This window comes from Brachycentrus maculatus, unplaced genomic scaffold (assembly GCF_059751285.1).
Source record: "Brachycentrus maculatus isolate JH-2025_06_01 unplaced genomic scaffold, ASM5975128v1 h1tg000407l, whole genome shotgun sequence".
Taxonomy (NCBI): Eukaryota; Metazoa; Arthropoda; class Insecta; order Trichoptera; family Brachycentridae; genus Brachycentrus; species Brachycentrus maculatus.
This window is the reverse complement of record NW_028281156.1, coordinates 314706-327617: the sequence shown is the minus strand read 5'-3', so window position 1 is coordinate 327617 and position 12912 is coordinate 314706. Positions and strand designations below refer to the sequence as shown.

The 12912-nt window shown below is 30.6% G+C and overlaps 2 protein-coding genes across 2 annotated transcripts in view; one reads left to right on the top strand and one right to left on the bottom strand.

The window, feature by feature from the left end:
- The first annotated feature begins 124 nt into the window (after positions 1-124).
- LOC148302818 (uncharacterized) lies at positions 125-4513 on the top strand. The gene is made up of 6 exons (XM_088270993.1): positions 125-194; positions 274-513; positions 810-891; positions 967-1073; positions 2034-2138; positions 3508-4513. The coding sequence occupies exons 1-6, from the start codon at positions 144-146 to the stop codon at positions 3880-3882; spliced, it is 960 nt and encodes a 319-aa protein (XP_088127119.1). The 5' UTR covers positions 125-143; the 3' UTR covers positions 3883-4513.
- A 350-nt stretch (positions 4514-4863) lies between these two features.
- The window catches only part of LOC148302817 (uncharacterized), a 39470-nt gene continuing 31421 nt past the window's right edge, over positions 4864-12912 (bottom strand). Inside the window, exons 2-3 of the mRNA XM_088270985.1 lie at positions 9058-9208; positions 4864-5944 (exon numbers count right to left, since the gene is read on the bottom strand). Coding sequence (XP_088127111.1) covers positions 5725-5944; positions 9058-9208 — 371 coding nt within the window. The 3' untranslated portion in view covers positions 4864-5724. The remainder of the gene's footprint in view (positions 5945-9057; positions 9209-12912) is intronic.

The following is a 12912-nucleotide window of genomic DNA, read 5'->3' as shown; positions in this document are numbered from 1 at the left end:
TTGCCATAAAAATTATTAGTTGAAATGTAGGAAGGTAAGTACCAGCATCATATATTTTTTTTATTGACTAGCCATTTATAATGAAATATAGTAGCCACAGAAAAGTTAAATCCCTCGCAATTTATCTTTTTTTGATTTTCGAGATGGATGCTGACATATTGCAAGTTGTTCAAGAAATGAGTTATATTAAAGAAGTATGACTTATATCAGTAGAGTTATCATAATTATAATGACATGTATCTAATAATGGATATATTTGACTCGTTTTTTTAGAGTTATTTTAAGTTCTGCGATAGTTACAAAGAGTTGGAAAAACAAAATGGAATGTTGAACGACGAATTGACAGATGCCCGCTCAACTATAAATAACATGCGAACGAATTTGTCAGAAACAAAACAACTGATAACAGAACAACAAACGACAATATCGAAATTAGCCGCCATCAAAAAAGATTTGAATCGGTATAAAGATGATATTGCATCGAGGGAAAAACGCATCCATGATTTAGAACAAGTAAGCTGTCTGATTCAACAATGTACATATGTAGTTAGCACGCTTTTCTGCAATTTGCGAAGTAATTAGTGCGATTCCCCAATATGTTAAAAAATATATTATTTTAATTGAGTGTTTTAAATATTTCAAAATTACTTTATAGCTTATTTACTCACATTATTGTGTAGTTTTTTTTTATGTCTGGCAAGCGTACAAATGATAATTATATTATCCGAGCGACAAAATGGCGGGCTTAATTTAATTTGTAAAGAATTCAATAAAATACTTTTATTTTATAAAAAAAATTAATACTTTAGGAGAAAATTGACTACATCAATCTTCACAAGGCAGAAAAGGCAGCATTAGAAGATGATTTGAATAAAAAATACAGCGAAGAGGGTAAGGTTAGGATTTATGCGGTGTAATTTTTTAAACTTCTATTATTTTGTAATCTTTATTTTATTTTTTTCTTAGTGAAAAATTTACAAACGGAGCTGAATATTGTGACGTCAGAGTCAATTTGCAATGCGAGGCGGCTGGAAGATGAAAAATTACAATTGTATGCAGAAAAAGATGAAATGGTATGTATTTTTTTTTTTAAATAACCTCAGGTCAAGTAAATATTTACTTAAGTATGTCATTATGACACAGTTTAAAAACAATAACAGTACCCATCTCCAAGACTTATCAATATTGAGGTAAGTGCCTCAATGATTAATAAATATGATTAGCTCTGTTCACAGTTATTTTACCTCTATTTTTTTTTTAAATAATTAAATTAATCAAAGTGAAAATATATATTTTTTTAAAAGCCAGCCACGCGTTACTGTAGCTCAGTCTGGTTAAATTGAAAAGAAAGAAAAGAGAAAACATACGTTTATAATATATTCAATATCACGATATTTGTGCGTAAACAATTTTTTATCAGCTGCCAAGAAACACGCTGTCCGCCATGAGTAATGTTAAGTATTGCGCGTATTGCTGTTAAGTTCAACGGATGGGGCTGCCATTGCGGTCAAAATGCTTTAAAACATGTTTTTTGACAACCCTGTGTCTAAAAATTAAAATCAATTGGTGAATAGCGAATATTTTTATTTTTATTAAAACCTCACTCACAATAATATAATTCATTAAGCGTCCGACTGAGCTAAGAGCCGGACGTCAGTTCACGCGCGAAAACGTATTGGATTTTTTTTTGTTTTTTAGGATTTACCATATATTGAAAAAACTCTTTTTTTTAACTACTTAACTTTCAATACTCTTTTCTTTTCAAAACCATATATTTATTTCGAAGAAAAACTCATTTTTTCAATACCAAAACGGTGTTTTATGAAGAAAAAATTCAATTACGTAAAATGTTATCGTAGTTGGGCCTTAATTTAGATAAAGACATAAGAATAAAAACACGCGCGTATTGGAATGAAACGTTCTGTCATCATTTCAGAGCACTCGGTGAATAACTTTGGAAGATTTTAGATTTTGAACGAATGAGTATTTGCATTTTTTTTCATATGTGTAGATTTATTTGATCCAAATTCCAGATCAACAAATTGGTATTGGAGTATGAAGAAAAGATGCAGCGAGCGCATGCGCAGTATATTTTTCTGAAAGATGAAGCCCGCGCAATGGCTGAGCGCTATAAAAATGTATGTATGACATATCGCTCACTCCTTTCAAGAACGTCATAAATCAAAAAACTTGATTTTTCAGGAGAGCGTTTTAAAAGATTAATAATATAATACAATGTTTTAAAAAATAAATATCAAGCCACTTATTGAACTTTTTACTGTGCAACAGATCTTTTTAGATAAAACCTGAAGGTTTTTTTCTCCATTTGAAAAATATTTAGTATGTTTAAAAAAATAATTAAACAATACCTTTTCCTCAAAATCCAAAAACAACACTCTCTGCCCTATAGCAGGTAAATATTAAGATAAAAATATGTCACTTTTGCTGGGATATAGTACATTTTCTGGGCATTCCGAAAACATGCACTACTGAAAATTTACGATTTTTTATTTATGACGTTCTTGAAAGGAGTGAGCGATATATAATTAATATTTATTTATTTATATTTAAATTAATACTGCAACAGTGAATCCTTTTCATGGACCCTGCGTAGATTTACAACTCAAAAGTGTTGTTTTTATTTTGATTAAATTTTAATGTTGCTCAATTCACAATATGGAAGTCTGGGTGTTTTCAGAGTTTATGTGTTATATCATAGACTGGTTAAGGCCTAACTCGTAATCTGGATGATTCACTATGCGTTCGGCTACGCTAGAAGCCGGTCGCATCTTTGCGCACGAATAAAAAAAAAAAGATTTTAATTTAACTTTATTTTGTCCGCCTCTGTAGTGTAATGGTCAGAACGCTCGGCTACCGTTCTGGAGGTCCCGGGTTCGATTCCCATGAGGGTCAAATAAATATAAGTGATTTTTTCAATGTAATATTTATTCAATATTACCCTGGACTGGTACCTGAAGCGGAGGGCTGATCACCTTTCCTTCATTTGTAAACGATCAAGATAACACTGTGTTCATATGAAGCAGTGCCCTATGCACCATTGGGGTGCGGATAATGGTTTTATTATTATTTATTATTTATTTTAGAATATATGTGTATGGAAAAAATATTTTAACATATTTTTTTAAATCCCTACCTTTCAATGACTGTTTTCTTTTCAAAACCATATATTTATTTCAAAGAAAAACTTATTTATTCAAAAAAAAAACAGTATTTTATACAACAAAAAATAACGTCAAATGTCACCTGGGTTTAAAGTAAATAAAGTTGTGATTTATCGTATATTGGGCTTTAAGACCTAATTTACAATAAGTCCCAACTTAATTTGTACATATTTTAAAATATTATAAAATATACGTATTTTTCAGTTTGTAATCGCTCCCCAGAGACCGTTTTTAAATTCGTGGGGTGAAGTTACGTTATAAGTTAAAATGACCTTTCCAGCCATTAGTCATGAGAGACTCATGACCTTTCATATGTCCATTTCAGAAAATAGAAATTCTCGAACAAAAGACCTTGCCTAGGACGAATGTCGTCCAACCAAATGTCACCCAAACAAACAATAATCCTAACATTTCCGAGGGACAGAGCGCATCCAAGACGCCTTTCACCAGGAATCCATATTCCGCATCATCAGACCACGCTAAAAGGCAAGCTTGTCAAGATCAGCAAGCCCCGGGACCTTACAAACTTGTCTCCAAAGTTAGCAAGCAAACTGCCAGCAACACCAAGTATAATAATACTTGTAAACCATTACAAGTCTGCATTTCATCTCCTATAAGGAATAGAGAGGTCAACCCTGCGCCTCCGTCTAAAAGGAAACTTTTGAACAAAAATTTAGATATTTTTGAAGCGACAGAATAGTTGAAATTTATTTATTTTATGTTTAAAACTTATGAATATGATTTTTTTTTGAATATCAAATTATTTTTATGCGACCTCTTCTTTCAAATATATCTGATAATATATACCATAACTACATATATGTATTTATCGTTGATATAAATGAAATATTATGTGTAATTAGTTTATTGCGTTTTTTTTATGTTGAATGAATAACTGGAGGTCCCAGGTTCGATTCCCAGGGGGGGTCAAATAAATATTAGTGATTTTTCACTATAATATTTATTCAAAATAACCCTGGACTGGTACCTGAAGCGGAGGGCTGATCACCTTTCCTTCATGTGTTAATGATCAAGATAACACTGCGTTTATATGATGCAGTGCCCTATGCACCATAGGGTGCAGATAAGTTTTTGAATGAAATGAATGAACTTTTTTTATCAGAAAAAGTTGACTTGTGCATTTTGAATGTGTTAGCCTCAAATAAAAATAACTCCAGATTCAAGGGATTCCTTAGAATCTATAAATTGACGATTTTTCAATTTTTCAAACATATTGAAAAATCATTTTAATGCGAATTTGTGACATTAAAATAAATATTCCTAAAAATCATTAATATTTTTTATTTAGGAAGTAAACAAGAAAAATAAAATAATGAATATATATATATATATATATATATATATATATATATATATATATATATATATATATATATATATATATATATATATATATATTTATATATATATATATATATATATATATATATATATATATATATGTATATATATATATATATTTATATATATATATATATATATATATATATATATATAAATAGATTCTTATGATGCGATTCCTTCTATAGAATGTTGTATGTCGTGTCTTAAGTTAGTAGAATTACTAGTAATAATTGTATTGTACTAGTTTTAAAACATAATCATAATTATTATAGGAATACATGTAGAAAAATAAATGTTAAAAATAAAAACTAGCGACCAATTTTCACAATGAATTTATTAAAAACACAATTTAAAATATTAACAAATATAATGGTTATAAATTTTTACCTTAAAATGTAAAAAACAATATATTGTATTTATCCAAAATAAGAGTACTATTTTAGTAACAATTTAAGTCAATATATAATTGAAATAATATATACCTGCTCCCAGGATATTTTTTTCGTACATATTTTAAAAACTACATAAAATAAAGCTTTAATAATTATTTTTTACATCAAACATAATACGATTGAAAAAAACTATAAAGATATATTTGTTAGTATGTACATATGTACACTGATGCCTTCTAACTGAGGGTAAATTTTTAAAGAAAATTTAGTTCTGGTGTGGTCTAAAAGTTCGTATAATAATAAAAATACAGTAATAAAAAAAATATCTCTATGTGTCAAAAAGTTCTTTATTTTTATTTAAGTTAATTATTTGATAACTTTTTTGTTATATTTTGGCTATAGCGCCCTTGCGGTAGTATTTTACGAAAATGGCGCTATATTAATCAACCAAATTTGTTATTATTATTTCGTATCCAGTCAAACATTTCTGCCTATTGAAGGTGGTAAAAAAACTCCTGCAATTTTTTTTCTCTACGTTAGTAAAAAAACAACAACAAAAAAACAGGAATTAAAAAAATCCCAAAAGACATACATTTTGCAATGAAATTACATGCGTTCGACCAAAATATTTTTATATCTTTGTAAGTCATCTGTAGTATCTTTATCTGTAGATACTTAAGTTAAGTATCTATAGGTATGTACTTATCTTAAATTTTGGCAACGTATGAATGAACATATGGGAGATATTTTTCGTCAATTTCGTTTGGAGTCCCAAATTAGTAAATCTAGCAATATTTTTCCTCGTTTTCATGGCTGATGAGTTGGTCCAGGGAATGCCAACTGCAGGAGTAGTCTATCTTGAGGTGACCGTACTGGCTCAGGCCGAAGTTCTCTGGGGGGGCCTTCAAGGGAGGCGCCATGCCGAGGTGACTCAGTTCCGACGGGCTGAAGTATCCCACGTTCTCCAGCATCCGGCAATCGGGACAGTTGATGTTGCGGATCCTCCTGGAATTAATAAAGAGTGATTCATGTATTCCTGCCTGTTTTAAATGATCTTCAATATCCTGAATGGATGGGACTGTCCGACTTACAGGAAGCTTTTAAAAATGTTTAATTTATTTGCATGTCTAAAAGCCACTGGTATTATATTTTATAAGATTTTATTTGGATGCTTTAAATTCACGTTTTCAAATTATTTTTATCAACCGGTCTTCTCTCCCAGTGTTCCACTTCTTTTTCTTCGATCTTTGGGCCCAGTTTTGAGATTTTCAACTAAATTTCTTACAGCATATTTTGAGAATACATCGTTTCGAAATTTCATATTTCAAAAAAAATTTCCGAAATGAATTTTCATGATGCACATAATTGCAATACACATTTCCTAAATAAGTATCACGTATCATTTTTAGATTTAAATACTGCATAAGGGTTCAAATATTATCTCAATATGAGGTAAACTTTATTTACTACTTTAAACTTTTTTAAAGGATTTCTTAGAAAATAGGTTTAATAATTTAATCGAAAATTTGTTGAATTGAATCAAAATTGAAAGGAAATGCAGGTTGACAGTATGGTATTTTTGTTACCATACATTCAAATCCGTTGTAGTTTCATGAATTCGGAATCTCACATTTTTGTTACCATACATTCAATTCCTTTGTAGTTTCATGAATTCGGAATCTCACATTTTTGTTACCATACATTCAAATCCGTTGTAGTTTCATGAATTCGGAATCTCACATTTTTGTTACCATACATTCAAATCCGTTGTAGTTTCATGAATTCGGAATCTCAATTTCGCACGCGAATCGATTTTTTTCTTTAAAAAAATTGGTTCTATTAAAAAGGACTCAAAAACAGTATATCAACTGATAAAAAAGCAAATAAAAGTCTCCTTCGAAATTAATAAGAAATCCGTAATTTTTATTTAAATATTAAAATAATATTGCTTCTAGAAAATTTCATTTGTCTTGACTTATAAGATGAATAATATGTACGTTGTTTAACAATAGTTTACACACTTTCTCTTACAAAATAGTAAGTTATTGAAGATTAAGATAAGAGATTGTAAGTAATGATTTTCATGGGAATTGAATTTATAGTAAAATTCTTAGCGCTAACCACATCAGTTCAAACCTCTATTTAGAAAGTAAAGAGAAAATAATAAATATTATCCCAGATTAAAAAAATCATTCATCATTAATTTTTTCTTTTTTTTATTTGATAAAAAATATCGCGTTATAATTTTATATATGTATGAGAAAATTATTGTTCGATTTGCTTCTCAAACCCTTGTATTTACTAACCATATTAAATATATAATATATTTAACTATATTGCAAATAAATATATGTTTATAGGTAAGTTAAATAAATGTACATGTAAGTAACAATATGAAGATTTAGATAAAAAGAAAACGCGGATTAAGTCATGAAAATCAGAAAGCGATAATTCCCAGCATCTTGCCATGCAATTTCTAGTGACGTCCAATGGAAGCGTGGAATGTTCCATGAGAATGGATCAAAAGAATTTTAAGATCAGTGTCTTGAAATTTAAAAAATGACTGCAATAGGTAGTAATTACAATTATAGACTATGATAAATTTTAATATTTAATGTAATATGGATTATCGGCTGTCTGGAGATCGAATTTGTACTCGGTGAAGACCAATGCCGCATATATAGGGTCCGCCATCTAAAGTTTTTTTTTCAACTAGTGCTTATTTCGTGAATGGTAACACTTAGCTCATGTCTGATTTGACAGATAATTAGTTTTATCCTTCCGCTGAGCGAATATGGTTGTGTATACGCTTGAACAACGCTGGAAAATATTGCGACATTCGACTTACAGAAGATGCCGATTTTGCCAAAAAAATCATCTTTTCGGATGAAGCTCATTTTGATCTTGGCGGGTATGTAAACAAGCAAAATTGTCGTATTTGGGGCACAGAAAACCCGCACGCATACATTGAAAAGCCGGTACACCCAAAACGAGTCACTGTTTGGTGCGGATTTTGGTCCAGAGGCATAATTGGGCCATTTTTCTTTGAAAATGAGCAAGGAGTGGCCGTTAGTCAATGGCGATCGTTATCGGGCCATGTTGAACGGATTTTTGTTCACAAAAATTGAAGAGGAGGATATTGGCAACATTTGGTTTCAACAGGACGGCGCTACGTGCCACACAGCCGAAGCTACACTCGATGTTTTGCGCCCCATTTTCAAAAAAAAAAAGTTATTTGGCGGACCCTTTATATTATATAATGCCTGTATTACTCATATTTTCTTTGAGCTTAGAGCAGCCGTTTACTCAACTTTGAGAAAAGATGCCTGCGAAAAACTTTAGGCGTGCGGTGGTTTGACTTCTTGAGGAACGAGGAAATACGGCGTATGACACAACAACCCATGGTTATTGCTGTTAACAAAAACCTATCTCGTTGGCTAGACCATGGGTCCCAAAGTGTGGCTCGGGAGCCGCATGCGGCTATTTGACCTTTTAAGTACGGCTCCAGCAAAAAATATCCGCGGGAAGGCTCTTCAAAACACTTTTTTAAAGCATGAACCTTATTAAAAACAATACGAGAAATGTCTTATTGATGAGAATTTGGAAACGTGATCAAAGGAGATGCGAGGACATTATTCGCAATAAGTAGTGGTCTTATGGATACCTTATATTCGAATGATTTTTGTAATGAATAAAACCTTATTAAGTGTGAAATCTAGTTTTTTTTGTTAGTGCACCCATAATTTAATAAAGATTTAAAATTATACTTAAGGAATTGCAAACAGATTTGCCTATAATGAAAAATTTCGGTTGTTGTAATGTCCATATTTGGCTTTTTGGTTAATACGTTTGCCGACCACTGGGCTAGACCAAGTACAATACTTCACATGTCTCCCAAGAGCCTTAATGAAGCTTGACTCTTTTACAAGGGATCAGGTTTTCGTCTGAACTTCGGAACGCGGACCTGCTTAGGGAGGATGCAAGGGAGCTAGAAGCCGACAGAAGACCCTGGAGGCAATTTGTGAACTTCATATGATCCACATAGGTAGCGGATGTGGATAAATGAAAGTGAATCATATCGATAGTGATATATTGTTAAGGTACTAATGGTTACCGACCTGAACTTTCTCATGGCCGGTTTATGTTGGGCAGGTCTGTTCTTCGACCTCTTCCTGCCGGTCTCGTACAAGTAGACCGAGGAGGGGTCGCCCGGGTCCGTCGTAGTGTACATGTAGTTCTCGTTGCCGCTTGATAACGAGCTACCAGTGTCTGGAACAATGTAAGAACATAAAATAGTACACATGTGTTACATACATTAAATTGAAGAGTCTCTTGAAGGCATGGCGTCAGTGAAAGATACAAAGAACATTAAAATACATACATAACGAAAAAATATATAAAATTTTTACATCTCAGATGAAGAAGAAGATGGAAATCTGGACTATTTACATGGGCTGGTTAAATGGTTTCATCAATTTATTCGGCACTATGTGGTAAAATTATCCATTTTTAATTTAGGTTTTACTTGGTAAATACCACTATTATGGTATTCACCAAGTAAAACTTATATTAAAAATGGTTAAGTGATTACTACACAGTGTAACATTCTACCCATGATTGACAACCGCAATACTTTTTGGAACTCATACGTATAATCGGATGATTTTACATACTGGGAAACGCCTGAAAACATAATCCTCAATTTTTATGCAGTTTACAATTTGATCAGTTATTTTTATTCACAACATTTTGGATGTGTCCTTGTTTACAAATTTGGGTTTCTTCACTTAAAAGTGATCACTTATTAGCCTATAGCATGTCATAAACCCTGTAAATACCCAGACTTGCATTTTCTTTATCATCTATGTTGAGATATCAAAATTTAAAAATAATTCGTGAAAAGAATAGCAGAAAATGAAAAATCGTATCGTGGTTGGTGTCGCGGACTCTAATTCAGAGTTTCTGGGTTCGAGCCCACTCTACCCCAACTTGATTTGTATTTTTAATAACGGGCTACTTTAACCTACAAAAATAGTATAAAATTGAAGTATTTTTAATTAACTTTTACTTAGTAAATAGCACTATTTCTTAAAATCTACTGTGACACGTTTTTAGATGCATTCCGCATCATTTTCAAACACCGTATTTGACGTACACGGTGTTTGAAAATGATGCGGAATGCATCGAAACACGTGTCAAAGTAGATTTTAAGAAAAAGTGGTATTTACTAAGTAAAACGTTAATTAAAAATGGATAGATTTTACCACAAAGTGACTGCCGAATTAATTAATGAAAATTGAAGTATTTGTAAATAGAAAATGTATTTGTAACACAAATACTTATTTTTCAAATAAATTCGTTGTGTAACATGGTCGTTTAATTTTATTCTCGGGCCTATTTATTTATTGGTTTATTTCAATTAAAGTACATAAATGTGTCACGAAATTTAATATATATCGTTACACATAACGACCTGGCCAATTCCATAACCTATTATTACTATGACCCCATAATTTTGTATTACCGAAATCACAAGAGATGGAATGTTGTTTAGTTACGTGTATGTTGTGAGGTTTCAATTTACGCAAACCCCTGCAGGTGTAATTTTGAGATTGATTGCCATAATTTGAAACTCGTTTTCAATTTCACTTCAGTACCTAACCAAACCATTTAATGTTGTTTTAATTACACCTGTATCGATCATTACATAACGAGTAATCATTACTTATTAGATACCACGATTGTAAGATAAGAAAAGGTGCATTTGAAAATGTGGGTCTTCGATAGTAATGGAAACAAGACTTTTTTTTTTTTTGTATTATTTTAAAAAAATTTTTTTATTAATTTTAAATCAAACACAGATTTTTTGAGTCTACTAAGTTGTATTTTATTAACAAAAAACACATAAAAAACAATATATATATTGTGACAATTGTTTCGCCTTGTTAGGGCATTATCAAACGAATGTGAAGATCAAATGGACTACGGTGCAGCAATAAATTAATTTATTATACATGTGCAGCAATAAATTAATTTATTGTCACTTAGAATTGTATAGCTACATAAGGACCGTAGTCCATTTGATCTTCACATTCGTTTGATAATGCCCTAACAAGGCGAAACAATTGTCACAATATAATTTTTTATGTGTTTTTTGTTAATAAAATACAACTTAGTAGTCTCAAAAAATCTGTGTTTGATTTAAAATTAATACATAAATTAAAATGGAGTTCTACAAATTAAACGCCAAGTCAATAAATAAGACTTTTTTGTATTTTACAATAAATTATAATTACAAATACAAAAAAAATACTATTTTATAAATGTAAAAAAAATCCCACAAAGGCATGACGTGTGTGGGTATACATTTTATTTTAGGTTAAAATAAAGGGCACTAGAAAGAATACAATATATTTCAGAAATATAAATATATTAAAAGTGCTAATATAAATTTAAAATACTTGATTTTAACAGAAAACAAAAAATCAAAAAGATGAAAATGAAAGAAGTTAACAAAATAGAATGAACTATGTGAATTATTACTTTAAAAGAAGAAGCTGCTTAGATCTGTTTTTTAAAATAAATAATTTAAGTAAAATTTTAAATCGAAAAATTTGATAAATAGTGTCTATCATAAATATAGTCTTTGTGGAATCACTCAAACTGAAATGGTTAAAATTATACAAATTGACGCATCTATGTTTTGTACCGCGTTTCTGTGGCTCAATCTGGTTAAAAGAAATATAAATTTGTCAAAATTTTAAATTAATCGGCCAATAAGTTTAGAAGTTTTAAGGATTTGAATAAACAAACATTTAGATGGATGTGCAGCAACTTTTAATTTGTAGTTATTAGATAGGATTTCAGATCATTCGCATTGCATTTCCATTTTAATTTTGTAATATTAAAAAAAAAATTGATCAATTACAGGTAGATGATCGTATATTTGGGTAGTATGTTTTCGGGGAAGGTAAAAATTGTTTGCAAAGACAGATCGGCGTGCCGTTCTGTTCTCTCTGCCTACCCCTGCGGGGAAGAGGCGTGATGGTTAGTTATTTAGTTAGCCTTTTTTCATGGATTTTTTTTTTTAATTTTCATAATCAATTAGACGAAATAATGTTTGCGCTTACGTAATTACAATCTATATTTATATAATTCGTCAACATGATAACATATAGTATTATAAAGAATATTTAAATGATATTTGGATACATATTTTTTAGTAAAAAGCTTGAGTGAGTTCCGGAACCTTTTTGTTTAAAAAAAACCCTTCTTACAAATATTTTTAAATTAAAAAAATAACAGTAAAAATGTTGTAACACATCGCTCACTCCTTTCAAGAACGTCATTAATCGAAAAACTTGATTTTTCAGGAGAACGTTTTTAAAGTTTAAAAATATAATATAATGAATTAAAAATAAATATCATTCCACTTAATGAACTTTTTACTGTGCAACAGGTCTTTTTAGGTAAAACCTGAAGGTTTTTTCTCCATTTGAAAATTATTTAGTATGTTTAAAAAATAATTAAAAAATACCTTTTCTTCGAAGTGCAAAAACAACCCTTTCTGCCCTGTAGCGGGTAAATATTAAGTTAAAAATATGCCTCTTTTGCTGGGATATAGAACATTTTCTGGGCATTCCGAAAACATGCACAACTGAAAATTGACGATTTTTGATTTATGACGTTCTTTAAAGGAGTGCGCGATATGTTAATAATTTTACGCGATTTATTTTATATCTGTAACTGTCTACGACTGTAATTTTGAGTAGGCAATCTTATAAACAAGCTCATTAGTATCAGCCTCATCAACAACTTGCGCACAACACCATAATAGTTCATAGTAAAACATGTAAATAATCCAGTGTTTACGTTTTACGCCATAAACACACATCATTAACGTATTCCGCGCGCGGTGCATTCCTCTAATTTGTGTATTTGGTTCATGTACTCGCATGTAGTATGTGTATTTT